The sequence below is a fragment of the Solea solea genome, chromosome 10 (assembly GCF_958295425.1).
Source record: "Solea solea chromosome 10, fSolSol10.1, whole genome shotgun sequence".
Lineage (NCBI taxonomy): Eukaryota > Metazoa > Chordata > Actinopteri > Pleuronectiformes > Soleidae > Solea > Solea solea.
Window position 1 is genome coordinate 4,571,970 of NC_081143.1, and position 19,567 is coordinate 4,591,536.

Consider the following 19,567-nt stretch of genomic DNA (forward strand, 5'->3'; position numbering starts at 1 on the left):
TGCTGTCTCTCTTTACTAATGTAGCTGTTATGCTTTCACCTTCCCTCTGTAAATCGTGATATAAAATGCATCACCTTGTGTACAGCGTGGGAGTGTCTGCGATGTGGGATGTCATTATTTTGTCAACATTTTTTGATTAAATTGGTATCAAAAAAGTATTGTTCAGGAATCAGTAAGGAAGTCCAGATATTGATTATGATGCAGAATAGAAGATTTTCAATCAGTGGCCAACCATATGTACCACAGCTTTAAAATATTCAACAGTCCTTTGAGAACAAACCACAATATTGTCCTTCTCTGACCTCCATACTATAACTCTAATTTCCACAGGTGTCTGTTTCTTTTGTGGGCTCCCCTCCACTTTCTGTCTATTTGGTTCTAAGCTCTGATGAATGTGTTGCTCTTTTTTTACAAGCAGCCACAGAACTGCCTGGACACTCTGGTTTATGACTGTCAATATCACAATACACAAAGGTCTGAACGGCAAGATGTGTGCAGTGCAGTTGCTGAGAAACTTTCCACTTTTCTGGTTTGTTTTCACAAACCAGAAAAGTGTAACTTGGAAAAGACCTGTAACTTGGTGGCGGTTAAGTGTTCCTTTGTGTATGACCCTGTCTCATAAGCTGTCTCTCTGCTTTGCACCTCATTTTACAGGAACTGGAGTTTGAGCTCCTTCCATTGGGGTCCAACTTGTGAGTTATATGAAATCCAGTCATCTTACAGTCTTCGTTGAGACAGGAAAAATAGAACACTAGAATTCAGTATTTAAAGTTTTATGAATTTATTGTAAGTAATGCTGGAAATACAAAGTATTTTGGGAAATCACTCAATTACGCTGACACAAAATAATCACTGGGTGTATTTGATACTGATAAGTAAATATGTAAATAAATAGTAGTAGTAATAATAGTCTAGTCAAATCAAGTCACTTTTATTTATGTAGCCCAACATCCATAAAATCAAGTGATAATTTGTTATTTCTGCATGTTTATTTTAATTTAAAGATTCATTATACATCATCAATCACTTTTTATTTTATTTTTTATTGTATATTGTTCCATATCAATACAGACACTTTTGTTTTGAAATTCTGCGAATTCTGTTATTCAGCAGATCATATTTACAAAGAATAGAAACATCGCCCACACATGTTAAATGTAGAAGATAGCAGCAATTTCAAATTAATAGTTTGCTTTGTAAAAAACTGACAATACAGTTATGCCCCAAAAAACGAGCTAAAAGCATGGTTGTATGTATGCTTTTATTCTGAAAGTAAACAAACAGGAAGATATATGTTTGTTCACGCTTTTGCCGGATGTTGTTAGCAATAGTTATAAAGCGTTTAATACAAGATTTGGTTAAATCTCTCACAGGCGGCTCATTGTCATGGCTTCCACGGTTCCCATCAAGGTAATAATCTGAAGCGTAATGTCGCGAAAACTTTGCTCCCTTCACACTTTGTGTTTGAACTCGCTCCATGAATCAATGTGAGCATAGCTAGGTAAGACCATTCTGAACTGCGACCACAAGCTCATAGCATCATTTGGGCAAAGCTGTACTCGGACTCTGCGGACTAGTGGGAATAGCGACAGCAAAAAAACGACAAGCTAAAATGTATACAGGCGAACTCCAGTGTTGATTTAGAGTTGTACTGTGTACGACCTTTTTAGATAAACCGTCTAAAAAAAGTGCAGTGTTTTTAGCACGTGTTCACCCGGCAGCTCTGAGCTACTGCACACTGTGACAACTGCAGACAGGCTGATTATCAGTGGTTGAAAAAATATCCAAGTCCTAACTGCTCACAAGACCAATAGGTGACTCTGCTGACTCTTTTAAATCAGGACAATCGATGGGCAATATATGCTGCTGTTATTTGGCTGCTAGTTTTGGCTTTTAATATCATTCTCAAATGATACACTAAATTGCTTACCCTGAACAAACTTATAGGTTGACTCTCCTATCTTTATTTTATATTTGCACAGCAATACACTCACATAATGTAATTAAAACTAATGTTAAACATTAAAGCTGCAGACCATAACTTTTAAATGTGGACAAATGTGTGCTGCATTCATACCATAAGTGAGTTCACACAATGCAGATGAAGCGCCACACGATTCTGTCTGTCAGTGCGTTTACAAGCTTGGTAAATGTCAGATTTTAGTCGGTCTAAGACAATCATTCGGTTTTCTTAATGTCTAGTCTTTGGGTGCTTTCCACACCAGAGCTGTTTAATCCACTTTCCACGAATCTGAGTTTGTTTCCTTGGTTAATCCGCTTTATTTGGGCAGGTGTGATACCGCAGCTCTTGTAACTGTGTAACTGTGTGACTGTGTGACGTAGTGCAGGACTATCCTGGTGTAAATGCGCCCTTAGTCGCACAAACATAGCTGGATAATGTGATTCATAGTCCTATTATTCCTGTATGTATATGCTTAGTCGGACTGGAGTCGGACTTGGTGTTCTGCTCATGCACCAACATTTCCTCCCCGGTATTTGACCCGCAAGTAGAAGGAGACGACCTATAAACTGCAGTACTGTAATCATAAAGTGGTGTTGTCGTCTATCTCAGGACAACACAGCAACCACAAGAGTCATGCTTGAGGTTATTTGTATGACTATTCATAATTAAATTTCAAGATATCTTTAGTTATCCTCAGTTGAAGATATCTACTCTGTCTCTAGATATCTTGGATTAAGTTTCAGATAGTCAGACTGGAGTTGTAGATATCTCAAACTTGAATTGTGACTCGTCATAATGACGTTGTAGATATCTGAAACTGATATTATAGATCTCTACAATTCAGTTGAGGGTATCTGTTACTGAAGTGTAGATATCTATAATGACATACCCCATACACATGAATGGCAAAAGTGACTTCATTCTGAATAGTAAAACTGAATTGCAGATAAGTAAGAAAGACATCACAGATATCTACAACTACAGTTTGTACTAGTCACAACGAAATTATGACTCATCAAAATGTTGTCACGTATACCTGTAATACAGAGAGACTGACAAAACATGTTATGCTGGTAAAACTAGATGGAAGGGCAGAAGTCATCTGTTCAAAAAGCACTGCAGGATCCTCTGAGGAGTGGGGTTTGTCTGGTGTTTGCAGTGTTTTCAGTCTTCTTTGCTGAAAAACATGAAATAGGTCTTGGAAAAAAATGATCTAGTATGTAGTGTTAGCACTGCATTTATCAAGTTTCTGGTAACAGAAATGTCTAAACTTGCATAACTGAGCAACGATCAACTGATTAATTAATATTAATATTAATACATGAATATTAGCCACACAGTTAGTGTAGTGGTTAGCACTCTTGCCTTTGCAAGAAGACCTGGGTTCAAACCCCGGTTGGAATAAGGGCCTTTCTGCATAGAGTTTGCCTGTTCTCCTGTGTGGGGTTTTCTCCGGGTTCTCTGGCTTCCTCCCACAGTCCAAAAACATCCAATATGGGGATTAGGTAAATTGGTGAGTGGTGGCTGTGATGGACTAGTGAGCTGTCCAGGGTGTACCCCGCCTATCGCCCTATGTCAGCTGAGATTGGCACAGCACCCCCCGCGACCCTCCAGTGGAGGATAAAGTGGTAGATAATGGATGAATGGAATACTGAATATTAATTGTCCAGTACAAATTAATGTAGATGAAATGGCAAACAAAAATTATTTAGTCTATCTCTGTAATTACAAGTTGGATTTGTTTTTTATTGATATTTTGAGCAATTATGTCATGATACTCACATTAGTTTTAGTTATCTTACATTCAGTTTAAGTAGTAAGTTTTAGGTTAATATTCCATTGACACTGCAGGTGAATCTATAAAAGTCCAAAAATGTATCGCTTAAATCCTTTCCTTACCACTTCTCCTTGAAAAACTTCACTAGATCAACGAAAGATGTGAAGGAGAATTAATAGAAGTAATAGAATTCCACTGCACTTACTCTAGGCTACGTGACAGACAATGCAACAGCGTTAACGTTAATAACATAGTTCTACTCTGATGAATCTACAATGTAATATTTGTGTGTCAGAGTCAGTTATTTATTCTAATGAAGCAGTGACTACTTTTTTTTCCATCTAGATTGGTATAATTGGGGGTTCGGGACTTGATGATCCAGACATCTTGGAGGGAAGGACTGAGCTTTATGTTGATACACCGTATGGAAAGGTTGGTGAAATTTAAGGCTAAAATTTCTTTAAAATGACTAGTTTAAAGGAGAAACCTGAAACAAAAGCTCAACTGACACTCTGGCTTATTTCCTTTCCTAAAACCTGATTGTCCCTCTCTTCTTGTACAGCCATCTGATGCTCTGATACTGGGGAAAATAAAAAATGTGGAGTGTGTGCTCCTTGCAAGGTAAGTAAGTGCATTCATTTTTCCTCCGCTAGCACCATCTAGTGGACAAACTTTGCTCTTGTCAAAAGCACTGAAGATGTCCTCACATCTTTTTTTTTTTTTTTACTCCATTTTCAAATCTTAGACATGGAAGGCAACACACCATAATGCCATCCAATGTGAATTACCGGGCCAACATTTGGGCACTGAGAGAACAGGGCTGCACACACCTGCTGGTTACCACGGCCTGTGGCTCACTTCGGGAGGAGATTCAGCCTGGAGACATTGTAATCATTGATCAGTTCATTGACAGGTGAGTGTGGCAAGACCAAATCAGCAGGTTATGACATACATATTATATTGTTTTTTTTTTCTTTTCTCTTCTTCTGTACTCACGGGACTTGTCTCTTAATATGATAGATTTGTTGGGATTATAGTGTTGTCTGCATATGATGCCATGAATCTCTGTAAGGCTCAACAAAGCCCTGTTTTAGTCACAGGCCTAACGGCACCTCCGACAGGTTAATGATTCAGAATATACACGTACAAGCAGTTTGACTGAATGAGAAGGAAACATTAGATTGTTCTTTAGTGGCCTGGAATGAGCCCAGACCTTGATCCAGTTGGAAATCCATTACTCATCAAACTTTCCCTAAAAGAAGTTGGGCCAATTGCCAATCGAAGTGTCCCATTACTTATGCTAGTCTGATGTATTGTTACTATGAACTTAAACTACGGAAGAAAGTCTGAAAAATTTTCCTTCCAGAGGCCTGTTGAAGATTTTTTTTGCTGGATTAGTCACAGGAGCCATATTAACCATAAGTCCTCCAAACAATGACTGTAATGATTTCAAAAATCCTCAGAGCGTGTCAACAGTAGTTTACCTCTTCACTCGCAGGTAACTGCACCTGCTACTACACTACTGCCTTTGTTTTGCCAGCTAACTGAGATGACATTGTCCTGAAAATTAGTCTTACCTTGATGCAAAAGCATGCAGATGGGGTCTGCCACTTCATTTAAAATCCTTAAAGATGAGGACATAAAGTAGAGAGGAAGTCACTTGCTATTCTCAGAGTAATTCTCAGAGTATTTTTGAAAATGTGCATAATTCATGGAAACTGAATAGTGCCAAATTAAAAAAGGACCACGGAGAACAGTTTTGAGTTGACAATCCTGAAAAATCTCTGAGAATTTCTGGTGATGTGTCATCACCAAGGCTGCTGGTTGTTTAATGACACACTGGATATTTTCCTGACATGTTTTGAACCCTTGAAATCCCAGTCAGTCATTGTTTGAATGCCACAGTATCTGAGAGTCGTCTGTGACCTTGTGCATCTCTCTGTGGCTGCAATTAGTCAATTTTCTCATGGCTACTTCCGCCATGATAACACACCATGTCAGAAAGCAAAAGTTTTCTCAAACTGTTTTTTAATAACATGACAATGAGTTCAGTGTATTTCTTTGGCCTCCCAAGTCACCGGAATAGAAAATCTTTAGGATGTGGTTTAATGGAAGATGAGCAAATCCAGAAATGATCGGAAGCAGTCATGCTACCATGGACCCCAATCTCCAAGTCTTGGAGACAAAGAGAGGCTCTACCCAGTATTCTTTAAGTGTTCCTAGTAAAGTGCTTGGTGAATTGATGTTCACTCAGACTAGTAATTGGGTGGAGGCATCATTCATGGGTTAAAACAAGTAGGCGTTATTGTTTTCTGATTCTGTTATTGAACAAATTGAATAGATCAGTGCTCAGTAGATGAGTCACAATAAAGCTACATTTCACACTTTTCCTGAATGTTCATTGTTTTTAAGCGTTTGGGGAGCTCAGCTGATCTTCAGCCTAATTTTAGTTGCACTCGAACTCCATTCTGCTTCAGCACAATCGGTGCTACTCAGCTGGATGAATGTGGGCACTGTTAAAAGATGAGCAATGCTGGGGAAGTTATTTGCTGAGCAGCTGAAACGCTGTTCTTTCACACACCCGTGTACACATGGCCAGTTCCAGGAAAAGCCCCTGTCCAGATGTACGAGAGAGTGGTTGACACCGTTAACTTAGGGGAACTTTCAGACGGTCCCATCAAACCCCTTTTCATGTTGTACCTGAGAATATCTGCATAACGGATATTAAATATTACAGATAAAACAGAAACATCCGTTTTGGATTTTGTACAATTACAATAAAGTACAGCGTCTTAAATCTAGTCCAGATCACTGCACATTCCCACACACTGTGCTAGTGTTTCATCAAATAAATTAAAAAAGGTATAAAACATTTCCAGATTACATTAATACTATGTAAATAAAAGTGGTTATACTGTTTGCTCTTCTTAAATAACCTGTCTTAGATTAGACTACCAGCTGTCTTATTGTTACTTTTGAAATCAGTCAGTGCTGCTTTCAAAAGATAATAGTCGGTCGTTTAGTAAAAACTGCACAAGTGCTTTACCGTACAATTCAAGCATCTTCCCACAAATCTCAATGACAGGATTCATGTTACTGTGTGACAAGAACATCCAGATAGCTGAGTGAGAACGGGAGGAAGGGCTTTACTCACTTTGGTTGACACAAATGTCAAAGCCAATATTTGTTTACTATCCTGTCTAGTGGGAAAACTCTTGAGCTCTTAACTGTCACAGTTGGCTTCAGGCTGTGGTGAGAATAAGAAATGTAGCCTGTGACATTCCACCAATGGAAACATCTTACACCAATATGGCAACACACCGCCTCGACCACAGTGTACCACAGTGTACCACAGTGTACCACAGTCCAAAGATGCGCAATTTAAATTTAGGTTAACTGGTGACTTTAGATCGCCCCATCGAGGGTATTGTGAGTGTGAATGGTCGTTTGTCTCTGTATGTTGGCCTTGTAATAGACTGGTGATCTGTCCAGGGTGAAAACACTTCCTCATGCCCAGTGTCAGCTGGATTTTCATCCAGTTCCTGAACAATCGCAATATGGCCTACTGCAGTCGCAGGAGGCGCAATATTTCTTTAAAGCCAAAAATGTGTGTCAAATTACCATTTTAGATTAAATGTTGTCCTGACCTATACACACCGTATTCTCCAGATTGAAGAAAACATCTTTGTTTCTCACTGATCGGCACAAATATCACACTGCGTGTGAAACTGCGAAAAATCAAAATCATTCAAAATCGTTCAGCCGTAGTTCCTCCTGCAATCCACAAGAGATGCTTGTATAGATGTATTTAAGGCACTGTTACTGTGCTGTCATCTACAATCAGTTGAAATGCAAGCTCTCTCAAGAATGAACATCTGATTTCACCTTTGTGTTTAGTATGGTAAGCTATGCTGTACAGTTTCCCAGGGCTCACAGAGGGCCAACACTGTTGCTGCTTTTTTCCCATTCTTCAAAGGTTCTTTGTTTTTTGGCTGTTGTCAGAGCAGTTGTCTAACAACAGTTGAAGGATCACCAGTTTTTTTTTGCTTTTACATTAGTGATAGTACCTGTACTTTATTTAGTAGACACCTGTATATTCTAGAAGACAAGACGTGCATTAATCTGCAACATTTCCCAAGGAGCCGTGATGAAACCCTTATAGTGGGAAAACCTCTATCAGTAACGGGGTCTACGGCATAATCCAGCTCTCAATCACTGTCAGCTGGCAGAAGCAGGTAGATTCACTGTGACCTGGCAGCACATTGATGGGAGCTTCACTAGATGGCAGAACACACTATCCGTTTGCTGGATTCATCTGTCGATAGTGGATGGATAGATGGGTGGATTTAAATAAGAAAGTATTTTACTCGACTATTATAACTTTTTTCCTGTGAAACCTGTGTTTGTGATGTTGGACTATGTAAATAAAAGTGACTTAAATTGTGCATCTTCCATTCAACAAGCACCTCCCCGTATAAATAACAACGTTGCTCTGAAGTGATGGACGTGTAAACAAGTCATGAATGCTCATATTTAGAGCAACGTCATCACAGATACTATAATGCCCTTTAGGAATTTGTTTTTTACACACAGCATGTATTCTGTTACAGTGGCTCATATTACAGTAGGTGATAACAAATTCCTCCTTCAGAGTTAAAAAAACGCTTGTCGGTGAACCTGAGAAAATCTTCCCACGAGAAAGCATTTTCTCTCAGAAGTATCTCTGACCTCAGTGCTCATGCATATGTCCTTATGTGTAGTGTTGTACCAGCATGACCCTGAGGGAGTGTTTGTGCTCTCTCTGTTGACTGACTGCACAAATTCCATGTAATAACTTGATATATGCAGTGAGACGTACAGGAACGGGACGGCTCAGTTATTCGTCATCAATGAGTCGGCGTATGCTTGGTTGAGTTGAGACTGAATGGAGTAGTTGATTGTGTTGCCGCAGTGTGTTTCCTGGGTGTAGTTGCACATGTGTTCATCACATTGCCTCTGGTTGTGAATAGAGCCAACTACCGGTATCAAGCACAGACGAGATCTGTTTATCACAAATGAGGAAGTAGCATGCTGAGACATGCTCAGACTTGTCCCACATGTGACAGCTTGTTTCTTGAGGCTTCATTTTATCGATGCCACAATTAGGCAAACACCTCTGTTTTTCTTTGGCTCCATAAGCAGGCTTTCAGTGTCCAGTTTTTAAGCTTTACAATCACACGTGGGCCTTAAACCTCTTAGTTTCCTTATCATAGTTTTGCATTTACATTGGTTTAGCTTATTTTCACTGAAAATAATTGAATAGAACACACAATAATAATAACAATAATAATAATAATAATTATATTATTATTATTTTATTATTATTATTATTATTAATAATAATAATAATAATAATAATAATAATAATAATAATAATAATAATAGTGCTAGTTAAAGTTAAACCTAAAATAAATCAGTATTTACAAATGTTATATTATTTAAAAATTCCTTTTTTATTTATTAATTAATAAAAATTAATTAAAAAAAAATCTATTAATTCACCTGGTAGAATATTGAAATAAACTAATGATTGTTTTTATAGTGTGGTGTACATATACACTCACTAACCAGTCATTTTATTAGGTACACCATGCAATTTAGTTGCAGGTCCAAGGTTTATCATGTGTGTTCTTCTATATACATTTTCTTCTATATACTCTTCTGTATGCAATTTGTGGTTATTTGAGTTACTTTTACCCATGTATAATTTTGATTTTTTTTTTTCATATTTTTTCTGCATATTTGGCTAATTTACAGAAAGTGTTTTGTAATTTTGTCTTAGTTGCCCTGATAACTCTCTAATTACTTGTTATTTGTTAGGACTACTAAGAGAGCTCAGACACTGTATGACGGACAGCCCACCAGTCCTGCAGGCGTGTGTCACATCCCCATGGCTGAGCCTTTCTGTAACAGAACCAGAGAGGTGAGTCCATGAAAACAATTGTTGCATATTGTTAAATCCTAAATTTCTGGAGCTGGACAAAAGAAGAAATGTTAAGATTTAAGCGCACGTTCAGGATAATTCAGTCTTTAATATTTTTATTAAACCTTAAAATGTGTTTAAACAGTTAAAGTATTTTGTTCTTTTTTGTACTATTTTATTTTATTATTTTTATTTCTACTTATTATCATTATTATTATTATTATTATTACAATTTTTATCAAACCATAGTGTAAATGATTTTCTATTTTATTTTAAAAACCATGTATTCACAGGTTTGTTTATTTTCATGATGATATTAGACCATCTGGTCCTTGTCAGTCCTTCTCTATTTGGAACAGAGCTGAACATGTTTCTCTCGGCCAACTCTACCGTATAGACGTTTCTTTCATTAGCTCAGTGAAGCCACACACTCGCTCCTCTCTCCTGGTGCAGGTCTTGGTGGAGGTGGCGAGGAGTTTGGGCGTCAAGTGCCACGTGCGAGGGACCATGATGACGATCGAGGGGCCCCGCTTCTCCTCCAGGGCAGAGAGCCTGATGTTTCGCCAGTGGGGGGCTGATGTCATCAACATGACGACCGTGCCTGAGGTAGTCCTCGCCAAAGAGGCTGGCATTTGCTATGCCAGCATCGCCATGGCGACGGACTATGACTGTTGGAAGGAACATGAGGAGGCGGTGAGTGGCAGGCTGGAAGTCCAGCCAGTTTTGCTACTTTTGTGTGTGGTGTCCTTGTATTTGAGTTAATTACTGCTAGTCATGGGTGATGCACTTTATTTTGAAAGGATGTGATATCACGTCCTTCCTGACCTTTTGTTTGTTTTTTTGTACAACAATCGTCATAAATGTTGAGCTACATCCCACTTTAGTTTTCTTTGTTTTTCATTGTCAGACCATTTGATTTAAGACTATTAGCACTTTACTAGGATGCTTCTGTGAGCTAAATGTAGTATTTATCATCAGCTATATATGTCGTCATTACAGGTATTTGGGTTTTACAAAGCTGTTGCCAAACATTCCATCATTGTTAAGCTGTTCGTAGATGTTTTGATCTCTTGGATCTCCTCCCTCTGTGCTGGAGACAGAAAATGTGCTTCAGAAAAAATACAGTGGTATTTTTTGACTTCACCTAATATCATATACAGTTAATTGAATTACAGTTTACAGTAATTACAATTATCTCTGTGCTAGTCGCTCTGATATGACTGTCACACAGCACAGTGTGACAGACGGTGATTAAAAAGATACCAGCCACACATTCACGTCCACCGAACACAGTGAAATTAAGAATATTGAGATGCCTTTTTTATTTTTATTTTTTTTGTTTGTTATTTTAGTATTTATTTTTGTATGAAAACTACATTCAAACAAAGTTTGGATACATGAGGTCCTCACTTTTTACTACAGCATGCGAGTGAGTGTTTGGACAGGACATTGTCTGTCAATAATATTAATAAAAATAAAAATGACTCATCATTTTTCATTGTTGAAAACGGTTTTGGCCAGGATATTGAACTAGTTTACGTTTGAATATCTGGGGCTTCTTATGGTTTCTGAGTAACTTCCTCTTTGTTAGACAATCTGGATAATGCTGTAGATAAAAAGCATGTGGGCGAGTTCTGTCACTGATCCAGCCAAAGTAACAACTTCACTTCCCAGTTCCTGCAGCTGACCTCTTTGCACCTCCTGTTGCCGAATGCTCGCCACATCCTTCCGCCTCCTCCACTCCACCACACACTCTCTCAGCTTCATCCAAACAACACCATCCCCCCCCCCCCCCCCCCCCCCCCCCCCACACACACACACACACCACCCACCCACACACCCCACCCCCGGCAGCTAGCCTGCCAGCCTCCGGTGGAAGCGTTGCCAGAGGAGGTTGACTCACACTGACTCATCAGCTTGACTGTCTTAATCGCAAACACCACAGCAGCATGAGTGCGACATGAAAACAAAGCACTCACGGGGAGAGTTAATGAAGGTTGCAGGAGAAAAACACGAGCACAGGACAGAAAATGTGCTGAACGACACAAGCACATCATTTCATTTTGACATAAACGGATATTCTTGACCACAAAAAATGTGGCCTTAGTTTCTGCATGTGACCTCAGCAGATACTGTAGATAAATGGATTTGTATTAGCTTATTCTTCAAGTGATGTGAGTGAAATAGGAATTGTCGTTGTCATTTACTTGACAGTATGTCTTATTTTAACAGCAAAGACAATAAACTTGAGGAGAAACCTTTGACCTCGTATAGAACATCCCACATTTTGTGCAAATATTTGTCTTAGAACAACAAGGAAGGATGGATATAAAGAAATATATCATGCAAAGTTACGGTGACGCAAGGAAAAAGTGCACTGCTGTTACTTTTATTAATCACAGGCTGCTTCCTCCCCCTCTCCCTCCCTTGTCTTAGGTCTGTGTTGACAATGTACTGAAGACGATGAAGGAGAACGCTAACAAAGCCAGCAGTATCCTGCTAACTGCAATACCGCAGATTAGTCAGATGGACTGGGCTCAGACAATAAAGACTTTGAAAGTAAGTTGTCAACTTTACGGTGACTCATTTCCATCATTTCTTTAGAGATGTGAAAGAGGGTCTGTTTATTAAACCATCTAGAGTTTATATTTTTACAATGAGGTTTAAGTGTCAGGAGTAATGGGCCACACTTAGATCGAGCTTTATGGGACCCACCCCTCTGTCTGCCTTCCATAGGAGTGTGCAGTGTGTGTTCCCTTCATCTGTCGGGGAGCTCAGACACTGCTGCTATGGTGCTTTGCCTTTTAGCATGCACTACATTACATTACATGCAGTAATGCATAGCACTGTCTTAAATCAATGAATTGCTCATTAAAATGCTTCATCTGCATGAATTAAATGTACATATGCGTTAAAAATAAATCCTGAAAAGGTATGTTACCGTATGAACATACTTTTGAACAAATTTATTAGACCACATGTCATAAAAATGAGACTTGATATTATTATTATTTATTTGGACAATAACAAACTGAATTCACATTTTTCTATCCAAATTTGAGTCGGCTCACTGGGCTTCTTCTGGGAGAAGTTGGAAATGAATGAAGCATAAATATTGAACAACTAAATCTAACTTTCTGTCCAGGAATGCAAGAAAATAGCTATAATTTGACATCTTAATCAAGAAATAAAAATGTGCTTTACTATTTTTTAATAGTAAATTTGAAAATTCATGGACAACAATAATAATTATATTTTAGGATTAGGTGTAATTTTGGTTAACATTTTGGTTAAAGAGCTTCTGCATTTATTAACCATTACAGGAACATAGAAAATGACTGATAATTACCAATGCTGTTAATTTAGGGGTCTAATGCACTTGTTAAGCACTGCATGTATTAAAAAGAAATCCTCAGAGGTATGTTAAGTCTCATGAGTGTTTTTACACTGTGCACGTCCATTAGCAACAATACTTTTGAACATGTTTGAGGAACATGAAGGTTGTAGTGAGGTGTAGTAAGACCGTGTACGCCATCATTTATTTTTATTTAAAATGCCATTTTCAGTTAAAAATGATCTTTCAGCTCTGGTTCAGTAGCCGTCTGCATCGACGCTGTGACGCATGTGACGGTGTGACCAGGAAGCTGATTGTCTCTTTAGTCTTTACCTGTCTCCCCCTTAGTTTCATAAAGTACTAAGTACTACGACAACGATAAAGTCAGAGGAGGGATTTTTAATAGACGTTGAGGTGAAACTGGAACTGAAAGTAAGAGTTTTTTTGTTCCTATACTGCCAGTCAAGTCGTGGCTGATTGAGACCCGACCAGGAAGTTAATTGTGTCATTGTTTCCACGGGTCTCATGTATTTGCACATAGATGCAGCTCCGGCGTTTTCTAAGTAAAATGGAGGCGTTAGTGTTTTTAGGGGCTTTAAAATACCATGGTTGGTGGACGACAGGTGTATCTTGAGTAGAAGGTTTATTCATAATGTTTTTAAAAAGTCTTCCATTAAAACTGAATAATATTTGGTAATGACAGGCTCAGCAGTTTACTACTTTCTTGTTGTGTTTCATAGAACAACCGCAAACTTTCCGTTCTATATTCTCTTCTAAAAAAAAACCCCAGAAAGAAAACAACCATGAGGTGACTTTTGTGGGATTGAAGCGTAGTTGTCACTGACAAAAGACTCTTTTCTTCCTTCTGTTGCAGTCGATGGCACAGTCCTCCGTAATGTTACCAAAACATTAAAGGGCGTAGAAAACAAATAAGTGGAAAGGGTTAAAAAAAGAAAAAAAGAAATCACAGACACCACCTGCACTGACTCCTACCCCCGGACAACAGACTGAACTCTGCCTGTGGATTCTTCATCAGTGAATCACAAGAAAGTGCCTCGCACGACTCATGCATGTGCTGTGTCTTTAGCTGGAGATGGCGTGTTTGTTTTTTGTTTTTCTCTACTCAAAATAAACTGCTCTTCATACTCATTCATTCACAAGTCACTATATCAATCACATGTTTAAGTACAAAGCCACTTAAAAGCAACAGTTTTATTATTGCAGCTTTATAATTGTGTTGCCTGTAAAATATATATATGTATAAATATACACGTGTGTGTATATATATGTTATATATATATACACATGTGTGTATATATATGTTATATATATATGTATATATGTGTGTGTGTATATATGTATGTATGTGTATATGTATAGATATAATATATATGTATATATATACTGTATGTACATATGCACATATGCCTAAGCCATAACAAATACACGCTTTGAATGTTGAATCTGATGTCTTGAAAATATTATTTACTCGAGTAAAAAACATTTTTTTGCATACAATTTAAGATTTTATTTAAAATATATTATGGATTAAATCCTGCTCGCGCCACTGGGAATATTTATATTTTTGATTTATCTTGAAATAATCCCATGGTTTTGTTTTTTTTGCCATGACAGACACACATTTGGACACAGGGTGAGATTAAAATGAAAGTAGTGTTTAAGTTTTTCTGCACAGGATCTGAAAATAATTGCCTTTTGGCTCAAGATGATGAAAATATGCAGCATAAGTGGATCCTACAGAGAGTTCAGGTTAGAACGTCCATAGAATCTGGGCTGGCATGTTTTTAAATAGTTAAAAATAAATATAAAGGATGTTTTAATGGTTCACATTTACATTTTCTGGTTGTGTAGCATAAATGTCTGCCGCACAAATAATATCTGTATAAATACAATTTTAAATACAAGCTTGACATAAAATGGATGAACTAAACTTAATAACGGTTAACTGGGGCCTGAAAAAGTGCAGGATGTTGAACTAAAACAAAAGTGCTGAGGCTTCAGAGGCTTTTCTGTGTCGTGCCAAATCCCATATTCGGTGCACTGGAATAAAACTACCATGAGCTAATATTTAACTTGAGAAAAATATGAATACATTACTTAATCTGTACCTTTGAGATAAGTCAACAAATGTGTTAAATACTGTCCACTCGTTGATTTATAATATGTGTTTTTGGTCCCACATGACTTGAAAATCCCCTCAAAAAAAAGAAAAGAAAAGAAAGATTGCATCAGCCTTGATGTGATTGGTGTGTTTAACATCAGCCCAGAGCTTCACTATTACACAATGATAATCAGCCTAAAACCTTTTTTCTCCTGTATTTAACATTCCCCCTAAAAAAAAAGTAGATGAGCAAAAGCAAATCCAAGGAAATGTTACCCAATAAATAAATTCAACTTTTCTCCCTGCTGTGTCCAGTGAGAGTGGATGTAAAAATGGCAAGAATGCAAGAATTATTTTGCTTCTACTCACTAAAGAAGGGGCAAAAACACACCACACTAATGACCGCAGGATACACTATAGTGCCAGTAAACAAACAAACAAAAAGAGAATATCAAACATATTAATTAAAACAGGGTCAGCCTGAAAGCAGCATCACTCACTCGTATAAAGAATAAAAATCAGGAAGCATGAGCCACAACTGAGCTGAAAAATCAACATCATCATCAAACCTGCGTCGAATCACAAGACTTTGTGACAACACACAGTTTTATCCCACAGGACTTTAATCGGGGCAACACAAAATAAATATGCCAGCTCTTAAGAGGTGACATTTGTTGTATTTTTTAAAGTGCATAGTATCCATGATTTTGGAAAGAGGGCAAAGAAAATGTGCAAAACATCCTCAATGGCTTTTTGTATATTTGGTTTAAATATTCTAAATTAGAAACAAACAAAAAAAAAACAAAAGAGTCTCATTATCTCAATATTAACCACAGCTTTTCTTAGAAAACACCACAGGCTGCTGTAAAATACGACCAAGATGGATGGATATTATTATTTTTTACAGATGCTTAGGGATATATATTTAGAAGCTAAAACAGATAAATAAAATAATGCTGTACACTGCATGTAGATGTATTATAAGCTTATTTACATGTCATGCCAGTAGGGAAGAGTGGCTTCGTTAGGGGGAAAAATAATGATGCCTATATAGTCAGAAATAAAGTGACATAAATGAATAAAAAAACACATTTTGCAGCGCTAGGACTGCGTGATTTAGGCCGCACGCAGGCCTCCACAGGCCCAGTTCCTCTGAGTGTTTACTTTAGAGAGACTCCAGGAAAGCGACCACCTCTTTGTGACCTCTCTCTCGAGCCAAATCAGCGGGTCGACACTTTGCCTTGTCCCGGACCTGCGGGTCCGCCAGGTGTTTGACCAGCAGCCGCACAGTGTCCACGAAGCCCGCGCTGGCCGCGTCGTGCAGCGGCGTCCTGCCGGTGCTCGTGTCCGCGACGTTAGGGTCCGCTCCGTGCGTCAGCAGCAGCTCCGCCACCGGCGTGCTCCCCATCATCATCACCTCCACCATAAACACAGTCATCCAGGTCATTATTCTGATCATAACATCCGTGTGTCTTATTACACAGCGTGCGACTGTGACGTGGAGTTTAAATAGCACACCGGGCCAATCGTTATTTTTATTCAAATATGATTATCATCCAACATGAGTTTGTTTTGCTTCTGAGCGTCATGACTTCAAAAATGAACGGATGAATATTTCTGTGGATGCACAGAAAATGAACTATTTCGATGCTGCTCGCATTATTAGTTAAAATCACATTAAATAACCTCTTCACGCTGATAAAACACACCATAAAACAGTAGAGTGGAAATATAACCACACATAAACAACTGTATCTGATCTAGTCTTAAATGGAAATGAACAATTGAAGAATTTTTGAAGAAGGCCAGTAATAAGATTTTTTTTGGGGGGGGAAAAGGTGCATTAAAACTTCATTTTAATTTTCTTCAATTCTAACATTACTTATAATTGACTTACATTGACTTTATGGGGGAAGTTGAACTGCGTTTCAACAGTCACACTAAATACAATGATGTGGAGGCCTCCTGCTCAATTAAAAACGTTTTGGGTTTATTCTTAAAAAAATAAATAAAACAAAAAAACTACAAATGGTCATTTCTCAGATGGATGAGTTTAGTGTGTGAACTGGTTAATCTAGTTTGAGGTACCTTAACATTATGAACTCAGCTACATTGGTAAATACGTGAATTATTTAAATACATATACATAAATGCATATACTATATACATATATATATATATATATACACACTGTATATATACACAGAGGAATCTGTCATTTAGATGATGATCTACTAGTTCTTTGTGATTAGAGTGCCACTGGACTGTGCGTCACTGCGTTTCTTAAATTGAAATTGTCCTTGTATGTGAAGCCATTTTCTATCAACCGGTGTAAAATTCCGTCACGTTGGATGTGAGGGATTGCTCATAAAGTGCATCATGTGTTCAAGTGAAGCCTCTGTAACAGACACTAACTAACCTGTATGGCGCTTCGTCCAAAACGGTTCACCGCGTTAACCTCGGCTCCTTCCCGCAGGAGACGCGCCACATGCGCGGTGCTCCCCGTGGCTGCGGCCGTTGTCAGGTCATCGACGACGGTCATCGTCCGCGTGACCTCCGTGACAGCTTATTGTGACAGGTACAGTAGCTTGGGGACGTGATGCTGTCACTGGAAGAGAAGCGACAGCGCTGAGACACCAGAGAGAGACGTTTGTCCACCGCAGTCCGTCTGTCCGTGTGTCAGTCCGTGTGTCCACGCACGGCTGCTCAGTTTGGCTCGGTTGTTGTTATTGTTTTCCCGGGTCGATGAGCGGCTCGTTCATCGCCTGACTGTCCAGCGCGCTCTCGCTCGGTGTGTGTCTAGGCTTGTCTGTCTGTGTTTTGAATGGGGGTGACGTCATGTTGCAGTGTGAGCTTTGCGCATGCGCATGCTGCAGCATGAGGCCGAGCCCTTGAGGACGCCTACAATAATTCAATAATGCAAAGATAATCTGGAGATGATTTAATCTGTGGAAACGTTTATATCTCCCTGAGATGGCAAAGCAGGCAGGGGAGAAAAAAACATCAGAGCCAGAAAGTGAGAAAGTTTCTCTTATATACAAGAAAATTTCACTTTGTTATGAGACAGTTTCAATTTATTATGAGAGAGTTTCACTTATTACGAGAACGTTTCTCTATATTATGAGAACGTTTTTCTTTTTTATAATATAGTTTCTCTTTATTATGAGAAAGTTTCACTTTATTATGAGAAAGTTTCTCTTTATTGTGAGAAAGTTTCTCTTTATTATGAGAAAGTTTCACTTTATTATGAGAAAGTTTCCTTTTTATGAGAGTTTCTCTTTATTATGATAGAGTTTCTCTTTGTCTCTCTTTGTTACAAGAAATGTTGTCTTTACAACAAGTTACTCTTCATAGTTCTGATGTTTTGTATTTGTTGTGACTTTGTTGTGAGTGGAAATATTGCTCTCTGCTTCCTGCCCTGGGACAACAGATGGAAAATAGATTCAAGATAACACAAAACTAAATAAAAAGGAATAAATATCCAAAATAATAGATAATATTCTAAAAAAAAATATGAAGCAGAGTCACTGTTTTACTGTATTAGTCATTAGTAACAAAAAATTAATTGAGTCAGCTGTTTCTGACAGCTGGACAGAAGGATGAGATTCTTCATATGAATCTCTTTTGCCAAATGAGTGGTGTGTCTCTTCAAGATGGAAGCAGTTATGTGTAACACAACAGCCACTATTTGTGTAAGTGAAAGGAAAAAAATCAGAAATGTTGCTGTCAACAAGTCATAGAGAAACTCATGTCACGTTTAAACTTTAAACTCCTTAACGACTGTTGTAAACGATGGAGCAGAGACAAACATACAAGCCGTGTATTCAAGGCCTGTGTTGGGAATGTCACCAATAATTCATGAGTAAATAAGGCCTGTGTTGGCTGAGGTGAGGATAAATAGACTCGTTGTCGTAGATGGAACAATGCTTGGTGAAAATAAGACGCATCAGGTTTGTCATCGGCGTGAATGGAGAATGTCTCTGGGCTTAGGCTGGAATTTTAAGGCTATTTATTGACATATTTCATTGTGACGTTTTCCCTGGTTTTTAAATTAAAACGGGATTAAAAGCTGTTCAGATTTGAGACAAAAATGTGAGCATCCCATTGTATCCAAACATGCACAGGCTTGTGCAGTAAATGGCGAGCCTTTGCGCACACAGCGTGAGCACTTGTTTGAGTCTCCTGTCTTCCTATCATGTTATTTATTATCTCATTTTTGTCCCAACAAGCTGACACACTCATTCTTTCAAAGGAATATGAAAAGGCCAGATGACACATGTGTGTGTAGTCACAAAGTCTTGTGATTTGACGTAGGTTTTATTATGATTTTTCTGCACGGTTGTGGCTTATGCTTCCTGATTTTATTCTTTATATGAGTGAGTGATGCTGCTTTCAGGTTGACACATAAC

The 19,567-nt window shown here is 38.3% G+C and overlaps 2 protein-coding genes across 2 annotated transcripts; one reads left to right on the forward strand and one right to left on the reverse strand.

The window, feature by feature from the left end:
- The first annotated feature begins 1,263 nt into the window (after positions 1-1,263).
- mtap (methylthioadenosine phosphorylase) lies at positions 1,264-14,185 on the forward strand. The gene is made up of 8 exons (XM_058639672.1): positions 1,264-1,410; positions 4,086-4,172; positions 4,303-4,361; positions 4,486-4,653; positions 9,600-9,702; positions 10,156-10,395; positions 12,139-12,261; positions 13,911-14,185. The coding sequence occupies exons 1-8, from the start codon at positions 1,387-1,389 to the stop codon at positions 13,947-13,949; spliced, it is 843 nt and encodes a 280-aa protein (XP_058495655.1). The 5' UTR covers positions 1,264-1,386; the 3' UTR covers positions 13,950-14,185.
- Positions 14,186-15,760: 1,575 nt separating this feature from the next.
- Positions 15,761-17,976, reverse strand: cdkn2a/b (cyclin-dependent kinase inhibitor 2A/B (p15, inhibits CDK4)). The gene is made up of 2 exons (XM_058639727.1): positions 17,578-17,976; positions 15,761-16,575 (listed from the first exon to the last, which is right to left on the reverse strand). The coding sequence occupies exons 1-2, from the start codon at positions 17,698-17,700 to the stop codon at positions 16,324-16,326; spliced, it is 375 nt and encodes a 124-aa protein (XP_058495710.1). The 5' UTR covers positions 17,701-17,976; the 3' UTR covers positions 15,761-16,323.
- Between the last annotated feature and the right edge of the window lie 1,591 nt (positions 17,977-19,567).

What these genes read in the sequence shown, in the direction of transcription:
- mtap (XM_058639672.1), top strand. Translation starts at nt 1,387, where the DNA reads ATGGCTTCCACGGTTCCCATCAAG. An exon ending in CTTCCACGGTTCCCATCAAG is followed by an intron (nt 1,411 to 4,085) that starts GTAATAATCTGA and finishes TTTTCCATCTAG; the next exon opens with ATTGGTATAATTGGGGGTTC. An exon ending in ATTGATCAGTTCATTGACAG is followed by an intron (nt 4,654 to 9,599) that starts GTGAGTGTGGCA and finishes GTTATTTGTTAG; the next exon opens with GACTACTAAGAGAGCTCAGA.
- cdkn2a/b (XM_058639727.1), bottom strand. Translation starts at nt 17,700, where the DNA reads ATGACCGTCGTCGATGACCTGACAACGGCCGCAGCCACGGGGAGCACC. An exon ending in TTGGACGAAGCGCCATACAG is followed by an intron (nt 16,576 to 17,577) that starts GTTAGTTAGTGT and finishes TTTATGGTGGAG; the next exon opens with GTGATGATGATGGGGAGCAC.